Genomic DNA, 16,201 nt, shown 5'->3' on the forward strand with positions numbered 1-16,201 from the left:
TCTCTGTTCATCACATTTTGTGTGTTGATTTGCAGCTGGACTTCCAGTTAAAACAGATATAACCCCCGGGCCGTCTCGATTATGTTCTGGAGCACGACGTTCTTTCTTCTGTAGGATGAAGTGTAACAGGCCTTCAGTAAAGGTTGAAGACAAGGACTTCCCCTCCACCTGCTCAAAGAAAAAAGGTACAATTTAACTGCTCTTTCACATCCCAGCTGGTCAGGGAGGCTTGCAGTGGAGCTCTCAGCTGTGTGTTGGTTTAATGCTTCCTGACTGGCTAGAGCCACAGCTCCCAGGCCTACAGCCAAGGGCAGTGGGGAGCAGGGGATAGCAAGTGGGAAGCCCTGATGTGTTGCCATGGGGACAGGGATTTGTGGATGGACTTCCTCTGTTTTAATTCTGTTTATCCTAATATGGCTGGGGAAAAAACACTCTCAGCCACATTCTACCTGCCCCTTGATCCACCCAAATTACTCTCACCTACTTCACCAGTGACCTGGGGCTGCTAAATACAATGAACACTTTTCATTGTTCTTCCTTCTTACAGTGTTCTCTTCCCTGACCTTCTGCAAAATCAAATGCTTCCATCTCCCCTGTCCCTTGCCACTCCAGCCTCTCTTCCAGGTTCCTTTGGCTGGCTTCTCCTCTCTGTCTGCATTGGTAATGTCACCCAGTCCCATAGCTTTATTTTGTTTTATTTGCGGAAGTGGGGCTTGAACTCAGGGCCTTCACCTTGAGCCACTCTGGCAGCCCTTTTTGTGAAGGGTTTTTCCAGATAGGGTCTGGTGAACTATTTGCCTGGGCTGGCTTTGAACTGCCATCCTCCTGGTCTCTGCCTCCTGAATAGTGAGGATCACAGGCGTGAGCCACCGTGCCCAGCAGTCCCATAGCTTTAAATGCCATTCCCATGCCAATGAATTCCAAGTTTACATTTCCAGCCCAGGCTTTTCTTTTGAACTCCAGAATCACAAATGCCTAGTAAATCTACCTGCTTGGATATCTTGAAGGCTTCTCTAACGTGATACATGCCAAAGGAGCATGGAAGGCACCGGACCCCTTACCAACTACTTTCATCAGCTGCGAAACCCTGCCATGAGTCTCATCTGTAGACCTCACTGGAAGTGTGGTTAGCCTTGTTCATGACCACACTGACACTCAGAGCCAGGCTGCCTCGTGGGTCTGGTGAAGTAGATCACATGCTTTCCACCCCTCCACACACCTGCCCAAATGACTTTTTAAAGCAAGTCTTTTCATCAGTTCCCTGCTTAAAACCCTGTTTCCCACTGCTCTTGAGGAAAAGTTCAGAGTTAACATGACCACACAGCCCCTGGCTGGCTTCTTTTTAGTTTCTCAAGCCTCCTTCTAGACAAGGCCCCTGTACACCATCAACTCTGATTGGAATTTCTTCCCCTCCCTATAGCTCCCTTCACCTTCTTACTGTAGTTTTGGACTGCCTTGTATTTTCTTGTGACATCCCACAGGCTTTCTTTCTGATTCTTTCTTATAGTTACTGTTCTGCTGTTACTTGTATGTGTTCAGTCTGCCTCTCCAACTACCGGAGCATACTTGATGTGTGTTCCACTGCATTCCAGCAGCAGCACAGATGCTTGGTAAATACTCCATAACAGTTGGTTTGGTGTTGAAGTCCACAGGTGCTCCATACTTCATGTGTCCCAAATCAAAATCTCTTCTCCTTTGTCTGGTTTATGTTCTCTCTTCCTGAATTAGTGAATGGCACCAGCAACCAATCAATCCAGAAAAGTGGGAGCTTTCCTTGTCTTCTGTCTTTCCTTCATGTCTGATAGTCATACCAAATCCCAGCAGTTTTAACTCAGACATTTCTTCTGCTTCTCCCACCTGCTCTGCCACCATCAGCCCTCCTCATCCCTTGGCGTGTACTTTCCACTGACTCCGTTCTGCTGAGCCCTCCTACTTCTGGTTTCTCCTTTCTTCCAGTCCCTCATCATGCTGCTTCTCCAGATCCAAGCCATGATTTAATTTTGCTGTTTCCCTGCTTGAATACCTTTGGAAACTCTCCATTTTCTCTCTGAAAAAAACAAAAACTAATAAATCCATTAGCAAATAAACTAAGGCCCTCATAATCTGCCCCCAGCCTCCTCTCCAAATCTACCCCTAGCACCTTCCTTTCCACCTCAGCTATAGGGAGCTTTTGGTGTTTCTTGGGCAGGATATGTCTCTGTTCCATTGTACATTTTCATCCTTTACACACACTTCCATTCCTTAGCCTCTGCTCATCCTCCTTGGCTAACCTCCTATCTTGGTTTTTCTGGGAACTCTACTCTCCCCCAAGTAGATTTATTCCTTCCTTGGTGTATTATATGTAATGCTGTTAGTATAACTGACTCAACCAAGCATATATGACACTAGATGGCCATTGTCTAGTTTTCTGTCTGCTCTCTTCACTAGATGCTCACTTCTGGAGAGTGAGGCCTTATTTTTTCAATCTTTTGACTGGCTACCTACTTCTCACCCCACCATGGCTGCCTCCATGACCCAAACCCAGCACTGACCCTAACCATGGACTTTGCTTTCTAGCAGATCGAAAAAGCTTCTGCACAATCCACAGCACAGGCTATTTGAAAAGCTGGCCACCCACAAAGATGGGGCTGGATGAAGACAATGAACCAGACAACGAGGGGTGTAACCTCAGCTGCCTTGTCGCAATTGGACGACTGCATTCTCATGTGGTTCCACAACCGGTGAATGGGGAAATCAGGGTGAAGTCTATGGAGTATGTCTCTCGGCACGCAATAGATGGGAAGTTTGTTTTTGTAGACCAGAGGTAAGAGTCTACATGTTACCCTTGAGCAATGATAGTGGAAGATTTTCAACCCTGGGTTAAAAAGCACAGAAGACTTGCCCATCGCCTGGATTTTCTAAGAATAAAGAATGATGGCTCCAGGACCCATTTTTCCCCTTACAGATACCTATCTCTAAGTGCACAGCAGCTTTTACATAAAGAGAGGGAAGTGATGAGGATCTCTGCTAAAAAGGAGACCAATTAGGAGATCATCATAAATACACTGCTTTTCTATGTTATTCTTTGGTATGTAGAGACAGTTAACTGGGGAGGTTTGAAGTTCGTGGCTAAAAGGAAATAGTAAACATATAATTTAAATGTATGAAAAGCTCCAGAACCATTATTTCGAATTAAATGTAAGACTTGGAAACAACTTTTTAGTCCTGAGCTATCCAATATAGTAGTTGTTGGTTCGTATGGTATGGTAGTCCATATGGCTATTTAAATGTTAGTTTAATCAATTAAAATTAAAAATTCAGTTCCTTAGGTTCACTAGCTGCATTTTAAGAACTAGACAGCCACATGTGGCTAATGATATATAGAATACATCTATCATCCAGAAAGTTCTATTGGATAACATTGATCTGATCTGGCATCCTTATTTTATGGTTGAGGAACGAGGCCCAGCCCAGGGTCAGGCTTCCTGCCAGACTCATAGCTAATTGGTAGTAGACCTGGACTAAGAATTCAGAGGTCCCAAGTTTACTGCTGCTTGCTGCCTCCCTAAGAATATTCACAGGACAGGAATGTAAACGAGGTCCTGTTAGGGGGAATGGAATGGCTGGGACTGGGAGAGGGAATGAAGAGGATGAAGGAGTGTGAATATGGTCAATGTGCTTTATATACTTGCATGAAAATAGAATAGTGAGACCTGTCAAAGACTTTTTAAGTAGAGGGGGAGTGGGATGTGGGAGAATGATGATGGGGATGAACCTAACCAAAGTACATTGGAAGCATATATGAAAATGTTACAGTTAAACTAATATATGCTAATAAAAATTTTTTAAAGATTTTCACAGGCTAGTAACTTTTCTGGTTGCTAGAGACAAAAGACTAGAAAAGGAGTTGTATACTTTTCAGGACCTTGTGGCCCCTGCTGTGAGAGCTTCTGGAGTTTGGCTACTATGATAAAGGCAGGCTTAGTAAAAAGGAGGAACTCACTGGAGTTTTTAAGTCTCTACTACCTTTTTACCTAATTAATATGGTTGCCATTATAAAACCTCCTAAAATTTGATATCTTGGGATAATAGTTTTTGAAAGACTTGTTTTATAGCCTTAATTAAATTCAGAAGCCTGGAAAAAAAAAAAAAAGACCCACATAGTAAGCCCTCTGAAAATCCAGTCAGCTTTTCTGCCTCCAGCTTTGGTCTTGTTTTGAAAAGGTAGCCAGTGACACGTTGCTGTTAATTATCTGAATGGCTTTTTCTTCTTACAAAGTCCCTGTTCTCTTTTAGGGCAACAGCTATTCTGGCATATTTACCACAAGAACTTCTAGGCACATCATGTTATGAATATTTCCATCAAGATGACATAGGACATCTTGCAGAGTGTCATAGGCAAGGTAAGCTGGGCTGTATGAATGGCCTTAAGTTTAAGGTGTCCCCCTGCTTCTAGGCTAGTTCACATGTCCTTCCAGAGAAACCTGCCCTTGCAGTGTGGGATCAGCTAGCCCAAGATTCTTCAGGCCAAAACGTGTATGCAGAAAAGAGGCTGATGGCCCTAGTACCATTTACTCCTAAGATGCCCAGCCCCACTCGCACAGCACTTTCCTCTACAAAGGCCATGGCAGTTTCTAGAAGGCATCTTTTGTTCAGGGTTTACCTATAGCATATGAAGATTTCATATGGCCTGGTTTAATCTTCTTCTGGCTTCTCTTTTACTTACAAGCCTACAATGCTTCCTATATTTTCCTTCTTGACTAGTGATGTGGCCACAGATGCAGCCTCCTGAGGAGCCAACATTGGTCCCTTTCTTCAGTGTCTCTACCAAATCCTACTCATTTGTTCCAGGCATTATTTCAGAGTCTGCCTTCCATACCCCCAGTGCGATGACCCTGGTTTGAGCCCTTTTGCCCACCTGGAGACCTACAATCCTACGGGGTCTCCCTGTTCCCTCTCCCCCAGTCCATCCTCCATAGTTACTAACTTACCCTCAGATTGATCAAACCTAATGATGTTACATCCCCACTTAAATCCCTTCTGCCTTTAGACTCAAGCCCAATTAACTATGATGGGCATTGAATTCAAGACCTCCCACCTCCTAGACCCAACTCAGCCCCTCTGTTTCACTCCCTTCCCTGCCTGCAGCTACACTGACCCTATCATCTGTGCTTGCCCTACCAGGCCCTGCCATTCCTTGGGCACTGTTGGCTTCCTCTTTCTTCCTCTTGGCCAATGTATTCATCTGCAAGACTGATCTCTTGACTTCTCCATGTAGCCTTCAGTCACTCCTTTCCTGAGGGCAGAAGTCAGACCCTGTCTCCTGTTCTATCTCCAATGCTTGGCACACGAAAGGTGCTCACAATATGTTTATTACATAAAAGAATGAGATTTGAGTAGTTCAATGGCCTCTATTGGTTCAGATTTTCTAAAAATGAGAACAAGTACCTTCTACCTTCAGGGTTTGTGATGGAGAGAGAGTCTTGCCCTTTGGACAGTGCATTTTCATTTGCTGGTGTTCATGTCAGAGATGACTTCAGCATTCCCCACAGCTTTTAATTTCCATAGACCCTGGAAAAGAGTGACAGGTTGACAAACAAAGTGAAAGACAAACAGCCTGTTCCCTGAAGTGTTGACTGCTGGCTCCCTTGGCTTATTAAAGAGTGATGGTATTGGAGCCTGAGCACCTTTAGTATTTGGTATTGGGTATCTTGTTTAATACACCAGTTTGAGGAAACAACAATTTTCATGGTTTCTTTGCATTTTCAGTTTTACAGACAAGAGAAAAGATTACAACTAATTGCTATAAGTTTAAAATCAAAGATGGTTCTTTCATCACACTACGAAGTCGATGGTTCAGTTTCATGAACCCTTGGACCAAGGAAGTAGAATATATTGTCTCAACAAACACTGTTGTTTTGTAAGTATTTTACATCAGAAGCTCCCTTACTTCAAAGAAAAATGTGTTGGGATCCTTATTTGGGAAAAAGGGGCACAGGCAACAGCCAGTATCACATCCTTTAATGCCATCTTGCTAATGTCTTGTGAAGCCTCAGGATGGGCGAAGCCAGAAGGGTTGTTAACAAAGGACAGACTTCAGTATTCATACCATGCAAGCCAAGTCCTGGCTTGTAAAACTGCTCCAGGAAACAGCAATCTTTCCTTCCAGATAAAGCAGGCAGCAATTGAATTCCACAGGCCCTGCATGCTGGGCATCCACTTGTGCTGCTGTGGAGTGAGGGGCTTACCTTCCGTGAACGGCTTACATAGGCACTAGCTCTTGCTGGCCTTGGCTGAGGATGGACAGGTCTCAATGCCTACCAAGCTGGTGGCCCAGCACTGGCAGCTGGAATGATCCCTTAAAGGCTGCTGCCACCTGCTATGTGAAGAGAGGAAAGGAAAGAGCCTCTTCTTTGGCAAGGCCTGCTCCCCACACTTCCTTCCCCATGAGATTCACTGCCACCTGTAGTTAGAAGTGAGGTGAGCAAGGGGCTGAGGCTGACAGGAGAGGAGGCACTGTATCAGTGGGCTATTGCAGCCACCACTTCTCCTGGACTGTGACCTACATAAATTAGGAAGGCCCCAGGCAGGCGGTGAGGCCAAAGGCCAGGATGCTGTCCATCATGATAGCAAACAGTGAGGAAAACTGTTCAGCCACTCAGATAGATACTTCATTTTCTGGCCTGTCCAGGTCCAAAGTGGACACCGGACACCTTGGCCAAGGTGAAAGGTACACGGTTCTGAGCAGGCCTGACTCACCTTTCCTTATTGCTGGGATGTTCACAGAGCCAACGTCCTGGAAGGCGGGGACCCAACCTTCCCACAGCTCACAGCGTCCCCCCACAGCATGGACAGCATGCTGCCCTCTGGAGAAGGTAACTATGTACTGCGGAGCATCGGGGCTTGCCCGTATGAAGCTGCTTGTGGCCATACCCTCCACACAAGTGCTCAGTATCCCTTGCTGTCACATTCTGTGGAACAGGGAGTTCTCAAGGGGATGATGTACTGAATTCCCCCAGAGTGGAGGATGCCGTTGTCACTTTCTCAGTGAATCCTGGAATGCTGGGAACTCGTTGCACTTTCTGAGGCTGTAAAATAGCCAGTTCCTTGCTCTTCTTGTGCTTTCCACCTCCTTGGTTGCCTTATGGCTATGATGGGACATGCTCTTTGGTGACTGTAGTTGGGTGGAAGGTGTCTGTTGTTGCTGGGGTATGTGCCATTCCCAGGGGGTTCCTTCTTCAGGCTCATCCTTGGTCTCTGCTCTCCACACTGAACTTGTCCTTCCTGGGACCATTTCAGCTTGCATGACTTCAGTCTCCACCTCTTCACTGGTGACTCCCACACCCACAGCCCCAGCCAGCTCTGGTCTCTCTCCTGAGCTCCAGTTCTGTCTCCTCAGAGGCCTCCCGGACAGAGCCACCTGGAGTCACAGAGACACCTGAAATTCGGAATATCCCCGACTGATTCTCTGCACTTTTCTGTTGTTAAGCCAAAAACGTTGACTCCTGCCCCTCCCCCATGACCTAAACACAAAGTTCTGTCATTTCTGTCTCTTAAACTATCCATCATTACTGCCTCCACATTGCCCTCCTCCTCTGCTATCTGGATTATAGCATGTAACTTCCTATCCCTAATTACTGCTCCTCTTTACAATCGTGTGTAACATAGAAACACTGTGGTCAACATCTGATCACATATATCACAGTGGTCCCATAAGATTACAATGGAGGTGGAAAATTCCTATTACCTAGTGGTGTGTTAGCTATTGTAACATCTGGGGCAACACTCACAATCCTGTTTATGTATGTTTAGATTCACAAACACTGCCATGTTACAGTTGACTGCGGTATTCAGTGCAGCAACACGTTATAGGTCTGTAGCCTAGGAACAACAGGCTGTATCCTATAGGCGGCTATCCTGTCTTGGTTTGCGTTGGCCATACAATGACAAAATCAGCAATGATGCATTTCTCAGAATGTTTCTGTCGGTAAGCAGCACATAGCTAGCTTAGTGCCCATGTGGTGGACTTCTAATAACCCAAATCTCATTCATTGCCGCTTCTATATAAAGTCCTTTGGTACTTCTTATCCCTTTGTGGATGGTTACTGTCCAAATCCATTAGTATGGCATCCAAGGCCTCTCGTAAGCTGACTGATACCTGCAGCACCACTTCCATCTCATGCTGTCATCCTCCACGAACACCTTGCAGTAGAGTTCCAAGTTCTGTCCTGCCTCAGTGCTGTTGCACGTTGGTTACTGTTCCAGGGATGCCTTCCCTTCCTTACAAAACTCTTTGCCAAGCCAGTTTATACTTATCTTTCAAAATTCAATTTACAGTTAACATCTTCCGAAAAAGCTGCCCCTGGATGAATTGGGTGCCTCGTGTTTACCTGCCAAAGTTATATCACATTTTTGCTCTAGCTTTGTTAGACTGTGAGCTCCTTGAGGGCAGGGATACTGTCTTATCTCTGTAACCCTGGCACAAAGCACAGTGCCATTTGGCAAACATTTTTTGAGTGCATGAAGGGAGTTAGGTGCTTCATGGCAACACTTTGGTCACAGGTCTTGGAAGCTTGAGCCTTCCCCTGCTGAAATGCCTTTTCCTGACAAGGTACAACCTTGATGTTGAACTTCAAGTGGCTCATGTATTTTCACTTAATACATAATCGCATTTCTTCCTCAGTGTTCCCTTTTCCCACTCTCAGATTCCTCTGTTGTAGGTGGCCCCAAGAGGACCCATCCCACTGTTCCAGGGATTCCAGGGGGAACCAGGGCTGGGGCAGGAAAAATAGGTCGAATGATTGCTGAGGAAATCATGGAAATCCACAGGCAAGTAACATCTGGTTGTTCTCCTAAACCAGTAGTTCTCAACCCAGGCAGTCCCCCTTTCCACCTCACCCTCCAAAGGAATGTTTCACAATTTCTAGAGACATTTTGTGGTTATCACAGTTGGGAGGGAGGTTGCTGTTAAACATCCTGCAGTACGTAGGACACCCTTCCTACCTCTGACCAACAAAGACTGATCCAGTCCAAAAGATCAACAGTGCTGAGATTTAGAAATCTTGCCTAACATGAAAAAGTAAACCAAAACAGACCAGAGATAAATGGGACTCTCAGGGAGGCTCAGTCATACCTCTCAGGGAGACAAAGCCATACTCTGCGTGTGACTTAAGGAACTTCCTAGCAAGGATGGACGTACAGGACAATGCAGGACTGCAGGAAGCTATCAACTGCCAGAGTAACCTGCACCTTAACATTCACATCTTCTTCAGGCTACCTAGGGTTAGTAAAGGAGACCAGCAAATCAGCTAGAGGCTGTTCTGTTGGCATAGCCTTCCTTTCCATATGAAAAAGGAAGCTTGGAAGCAGTCTACCTGAGGTTGAGTCCTGTGCCTGCTTCTCTGCATTGGCCTTGTGAAGGAGAGTCACTTAATCTCTGTTGACTCATACCATAAAAGGTAGGTACTATCTACCTCCTAAAGGTTGCATTAAGGTTGTGAGGGAACTCAAGAAAGTCCTTGGAACACAGCCTGATATACAGTAAGTGCTCTTAAATTGAGTTAAATCTAAGTCCTTGAAAGCAGTCATTGAAAGGGAGCAGTCATTATAAATCCATCTGAATTTGAGGAATCGGGAGGGTGGTAACCAGATACTTAAGGATGTAACCTTAATGGAACATATCATAGGAAAAGGAGAAAAAAGAGTAATAGTCTCTGCTGCCACTGGATCGATTCTCTCAGAATTGGAGGCCTGTTTTCTAGTTGGCCACAGAGGAGCTCTTATCCCCATCAGTGACAGAATACTGAGCCAGCCCCACAGAAGTAGTGGGTTTGGCTGCTTGCCTATACCTCAGAAAGGAGCTGAAGGATATGGTGCAGTATAATCAGGATCAGCTCAACTACCACATACCTTGGCTTTGTGAGACCATCCAAAAGCAGCATTGAACAGAGAATCCTTGACCTCAAGGATCTTAAAATCTTTTGAGAAGTCTGTTTTCTTATGATGATAGGAAAAGCAGATAATGCATGGATGAAGCAAGCAAGAGAGACTTTGAACTTGATCTTAGCTAAGGTTTGCAACAAGGGTGGGTGTTCCCTCTAGAAGATCAGGCATGCTTTTTTTTAAAAAATAAAAGTAATAATAAAGTTTATTAGGAAAGGAATCTAGTATGACAGTAAAAGTGGAGAGAAATGGGGAAAAAAGGGAGAAACGTTTCCTGCTCCCCACACAAGAAATGGGAGTAGAGACTCCCAGGCATACTCTTGAAGAGGCATGTGAGTAGCATGTTCCAGGTCAAGAAGCAGGCAACCTAACTGGGCGGCCTGTGGGTAGGAAGAAGCTACAGGTTGAGCTATGATGGGAGATTGTGAAGAATTGTTAAGAAATAATGCTGCGCGTTTGGACCGGAAGAAATTCTTAATATTTCATTCACTGTAGGATGCTGAGCAGATGTCAAGTGTTCTGTGGAACTTCCACAGTTGTACTGGAATAGGGAGAGATAAAGGGGGGCATGTCTGATAACCTAGTGATGCTGTACTAAAAGTTGAAGGTGAAATAAGGATTAATGAAAAGGCAATCCAAGATGGGGAACCTGGAAAAAAAAGTGGTTTCATAGTCTTCAGTTGGAAAAGTTGGGGGGAGACTCAGCAATTTTTCGGTAATCAGTTACTAGCCATCTACGTGCTCAGAGTACATGATATATAGTCGTATCTGCCTTTGAGGAGATTCTAGCTCAGGAGAAAGAGAAAACTTGTGCACTCACAAATCTAGAGAAGTAGGCTGTACAGCCACAGATTTCTTGGGCAGTAAAGAATGGTCCCCAAGTGACCCAGAAGCTGCATTCATCATGGAAAAGCTGAGAGCCTGGTGGTAACATAGCTGCCACCACACTCCATGAACTCCAGCTCTAGTGCCAAGCCATGGCTTCCCACCCGGAGACCTTCAATCTGACAAGATTTATTTCAAGTCTTCTATAAATGTGCTCTGCTGAAGTATTCTGTGAAGGGCCCAGGTCGATGTTTTCATTACCTGCTGCCTCTAGAAGGCTGCTATCTTTACTACTACTTCTGCTAACTAGGTTACTTTTTAGAGGTGGCTGAGCTACCCTGCTACCTTCCATTTCCTAAGAGTACTCACTAGCATAACATTTGTGGGGAAGAAGATACATCGTTTGCTGTGAATTCCAGTCCATGCTTTAAAAGATGGTGGCTAACCTCCTAAGGTCTTCAACTGATCTGGATTCTCTAAGGAAATAAAAATGGCCATTTAAAATTCACTAACCTGAATCCAAACCCTAATCTAAGGGCTTTGTCAGAGATATGCTTGACTTCAGGGTCTGTATTCTAGATCAGGTACCTACAGAGCAAATCCAGCTTGTCACCTGTTTTTATAAATAAAGTTTTATTGGAACACAGCTATATTCTTTCACTTATGTATTGTCTGTGAATAGTATGACAAAAATCATATGGCCCACAGAGCTTAAGAGCTACTCTCTGGCCCTTAAAGAAAAAAAGTATGCCAATCCTAGCCTAGAACCTCAGCCTCCTCACTCTTACCACTTAATAAAACACACTCCCCTCTTGGAAACAGAAAAGGCAGTGTAACTAACCCTTCTCTTCTCTGACAGGATAAGAGGGTCATCACCTTCCAGCTGTGGCTCAAGCCCACTGAACATCACAAGTACTCCTCCCCCTGATGCCTCCTCTCCAGGAGGCAAGAAGGTAAGGTTGATGACTTAGGCTAGACAGCCTCTTGCCCAAGCTCTGAAATGTTGGGGAGGAAGTATAGAACTTCAGTTGTGATTGCCGAAACAAGTCAGACTTTTTTCCTCTTTGAAGAACATGCATCTGTGTGAGGCTGGCTACAAAGCATGTTGGTGGAGCTAGGGAGGCTTGCTGACATCCTCAAGAGGATTTTATTCCATGTGAATGCCGGAAGGCAGAAGGAACATTCTAAGGAAAGGGGAGCTGTCGGTCCGTTTCACTGAGGCAGCAATTCAAGAGTTTCCATGAGGGAAGGATTAGTAAGTACCTCACTCAGAAAAGTATCTCATTATTTGCCAGGAGTTTTCAAGGGAGAGAGTACCATTAGTGTCCAGGGAAGGCACTGGAAACAGTACTTTGGAAGTCAATTTAGGCTTTACATTTAAATACTAGGGATCTCTCTGTCTCTTGGGTATCCTCTGAGGTTACAGCATTGGGCAGTTTGTCAGTCACCAACCCTCATGAAGATCTGGCTAGATGATGCTACAAAGAAGTTTAGAAAGCACTCATCAGTTTTCATCTTTGCCAAGAATTTACAACATAGGCCATACTGTTTTAAATAGTATGAGTCCTAAGTCTATGAATAGTGCCAGAGGTTAGGGCAGCACAGGAGCCAGCATCTTTGGATACAAAGTTTTCTTCGTATCTCCTAAAACACATACAAGAGAAAGAGAATTGGAATTTACACAGATGGGACTCCTAGGTTACAAACTATTAGCAAAAGCAAGGTAGAGGCTTTCAAAATTGGGCTCTTCAGAAGGTCAGGATACCAAGAGATATGAGGCTCTTAGGTGGTAAGGTTACAGAGGTTGTTAATAAAGACTGAGGATAAGGACAGGACTCCTGATTCTACCAAAGCAGCTTTTCTTCTATTTTATATATGAATCTGAAGCAAAATTTTCCATTTGAAAAAGATTTTTGCTGCCTCCCAAAGTTGAAAAGTCAGAACAGTCAAAATAAGGTTGACTAAGCTTATGAAGCCTGGCTTTGCCACGTGACATGTACTTTTAAACTTGTATTTTCCATATATTGGAGCTGATACTGGTCAGGACAGTCAGCATCTTTGTACATGAAGTTCTGTTAAGAGAGAATATGTGAATGTGCCTCCCTTGAGAATGACTAAGAAAACATCACCAATACATGAAATCTAGGTTTGGTACCCCCATCTACTGTTTGCCAGTTAGGCACTTAGCTCTGTTCTTCTGTTATACTTCTAAGTCCTTCCTCCATATCTCCTTAAGACTGGTCTCCCTGTCTCTGCTCTCATTTCAACTTTTAGGTACCTGCCTTACATATTACTACGCATTCTACTACTCAGATTTGAAAAGTTATTACTCCAGTGTGTTCTTAAATATTACTTAAGAGAATTTCATACATACCTTGTCATCTTAGTCTTACAACTTTACAGATGACAACATTCAAGCTCCCAAGAATTTGTTTAATAAGTAGAACCCTAAATTACAATCCAGGTCTTGTGCCACAGTCCCAAGTATTTTTGAAGCATTTATGAAATTCTCTTTCCTCTTCTTTGGGCTTATAAAAATGGGTCTGGGAGAAGAAATTTTGATTCTGTTCTCTCAAGAGATGAGTCCTTAGCAGCAGGACTTACAAGAAAAGCAGCCCAAACAAGATGGTGTTTAAAATGACAGTGGAATTAAAACTGCAGTGGAACACAGAGTAAAGGTGGCTCTTCCCAGTCACTTTGTTTTGTCATTTAGCCTGAAGTTGTTTCAATCAGGATCAAACTAAAAAGGGGAGACTAAAGAAGCATCTATAGAACCCAGGAGAGTAAGAACATCCAGGGGTGCTAAGGCAAATTCAAAGAAAGCAGCAGTTCCACAAATGTCAAAAGTCACCAGTAGTCATTTAGGGATCTCCAAGACTCTCTCAAGGATTGGTGAGGTCAGTACTATTTCCATAACAATGCCAAAACGTTACCCTTTATTTTCACTGTTGATACGTGCACTGATAGTGCCAAAGCAATGGATGAAGCTGCTGATGCTTCTGCAAAAACCCAAGCAGTGGCACCAAACTGCTAGAAGTCATTGCATTCACCACCACACTCTTGAAATAAAAAGTAATTATCAGGTGGTAGAGAGCCTGCTTAGCAAGCATGAGGCCTTGAGTTCTAACTCTAGTCCTACCAAAAAAAAAAAAAAATACTGCTAGGCTGCTAGGGGCTGGCAGAGTGGCACCTGCCTAGTAGGCATAAGGCCCTGAGTTCAAACCCCAGTCCTGCCAAAAAAAAAATCAAAACTAAGTAATTTAAAAGCGAGTTTCATTTAACAGTGTCCATAATGAAGCAGTAAAAATCATCACTCAAAGTGCTTGTGTTGCATATAGAGTATGACAGTTGTCTCAAGAAAAAAACTCTTGTGCAGTGAAGTTGTAAGCTTAACTAGCTGCTCATTTCACAGGACACCATTTTGACTATGGTTATTCAGACTTCACTGTGTTAACACATATCTGTCACTTCAAGGGAAACTGACAGTATTTTTTGCCAATGATAAAATTTGGGCTTTCCAGCAAAAATTGGAATTTTTATAAAACTCACATCTGCTACTTTGAGCTCAACAATGGTGATGTTTTGATGTTCTATAACCAAATGTGGTCTACATGACTCAGTAGCAGTACCCTATAAATGAACAATACAAGATATTTCAAGATCATTCAAGGATAATCCATCCCAAAGGTCAAGATACACCAATGGACTTTAATAAGGTACAAAAGATTCATTGATTCATAGGTTTTTCTATACTACAACATTTAAGAAACCATCCACTTGTCAAGTGTTGATATAATATAAAATACCACAGTTATTTGAAATTACTAAGATTATCTCTCCCTTCTCCGACTGCTATCTGTGGGAGTTTGGATTTCCTTCATATACTTCAATGAAATATATCTAATAGACTGATTGGAGAAACAGATATGGGAATCTATTTGAAATCTCTTCAGCCAGGCATTAGATATGCAAAATGTAAAACAGGGACACCCCTCTCACTAATCTTTTGTTGTTTTTTATTAAAATTCTGTTATTCATGTTAATGTATAATGGGTTTATTATATTTTAGAAATGTTAGTTTTCATTTCAAATACAGTAAATATCGATAAATGTAGCCCACCTAATCAGAAGTTCTTTGGTGTCTTCAATAATTTTTAGAAATATAAAGGGGTCTCTAGATGGAAAGTTGAATTGTGGCGTTAAAGTAAGTTGTAATGCCACCTACTGGCAAGGCCTGAAATCACTACTTCTCTTGAAATCCAATTTCCTCACTCCAGTCCAAATACTTCTCAAAGGATGTTCTCCTATAAGACTCAGCGAAGGAAAGGGAGATAAGAGGGTGGAGTAATTCTGAGGCAGATTTAGAGTTCTATTATCAAATAGTAATAATGCTCCTCAGTGATCTATCTTAAGAACGGAAACCAAAGGTTACTGATGTTGGCACCTGTAATATATCTGGTTATGAAAGACTGAGTTCTATGGGGTTTTTTTGTTCATTTGTGACTCCTTAGGAGTGGTCTCTTCACACCTTGTTAACAATCTCAATTATTTCTTCCTCAGCAACATCTGTTGCCATGTTTTACTCCCTTACAGGGCAACTGCCCAGCGGGGCTCACTGACATTTAGGCCTTGGCCTTAGAGAAGTATGTGAACAGTATGATCCCAGGTAGTTGGAGATTTTTATTCAGCCTTTAGGTTACCAGTGTGGGAGAGGTTTGTTTTTTGTTTTGTTTTAACTATCACTATTCCTGATAGTTTCTTATTTGAAATTATTCAATAGGAAACTGAACCCATTTGAAACCCCCCCTCCCTTTCCAATATGTTTCATTTTTGTGGTGACATTGCACATGATAGTGATTGAAAATTTCATTTATGAATGGAAAAATTCACATTTTTCCCTTTTGTTTGTAGATATTAAATGGAGGGACTCCAGACATTCCTTCCAGTGGCATACTACCAGGGCAGGCTCAGGAGAACCCAGGCTATCCATATTCTGATAGTTCTTCTATTCTTGGTAAGTGGCATTAATATTCACATCCATGCAATGAGCTTGATACATCTAGAATAAAGAGGGCTTTAAGAACTGGTTATACAAAACAAGCTAATTCTAGATAAATCTGGTAAGAACTGAAATCTGTTTAAATATTAAATTCTTCAATGATGGCCTTAACTTTGTATTTGACAGGGATCTAAGTACGTGTGAAGCAGTCTAGACATAGGTTCTTTCATGTGAGCATAATCTTCAGAGGGAGAGCCAATGCACGTTCAGAGATCAAGCCTTGTAGGCTTGATCATTAAGATTCAGAGGGTATCAAAAGTCATTAAATGATGCCAGTTTGCTTCTCCCCATCCATCCGCGTTTTCCCCTACTCTCTCTGTTCCAATTTGCCACTTTCTGTAACTTCCTCCTAACTGGTTATCAGAATATTAGAATGAGGTCAACTCAGATATTTTT

At 43.1% G+C, this 16,201-nt stretch overlaps 1 protein-coding gene across 14 annotated transcripts in view; it reads left to right on the forward strand.

Annotated features, from left to right (window-relative positions):
* The window catches only part of Bmal1 (basic helix-loop-helix ARNT like 1), a 101,694-nt gene that overhangs the window by 84,639 nt on the left and 854 nt on the right, over window positions 1-16,201 (forward strand). For 11 of the 14 annotated variants that reach the window (XM_074041698.1, XM_074041697.1, XM_074041700.1 and 8 more), the window contains 8 exons: window positions 36-185; window positions 2,557-2,803; window positions 4,276-4,382; window positions 5,749-5,899; window positions 6,766-6,854; window positions 8,700-8,808; window positions 11,606-11,699; window positions 15,658-15,760. In XM_074041698.1, the coding sequence (XP_073897799.1) occupies window positions 36-185; window positions 2,557-2,803; window positions 4,276-4,382; window positions 5,749-5,899; window positions 6,766-6,854; window positions 8,700-8,808; window positions 11,606-11,699; window positions 15,658-15,760 (1,050 nt within the window). The remainder of the gene's footprint in view (window positions 1-35; window positions 186-2,556; window positions 2,804-4,275; window positions 4,383-5,748; window positions 5,900-6,765; window positions 6,855-8,699; window positions 8,809-11,605; window positions 11,700-15,657; window positions 15,761-16,201) is intronic. The other 3 variants (XM_020165446.2, XM_020165448.2, XM_020165450.2) reach the window with 1 other exon arrangement.

Source organism: Castor canadensis, chromosome 1, assembly GCF_047511655.1.
Source record: "Castor canadensis chromosome 1, mCasCan1.hap1v2, whole genome shotgun sequence".
NCBI lineage: Eukaryota > Metazoa > Chordata > Mammalia > Rodentia > Castoridae > Castor > Castor canadensis.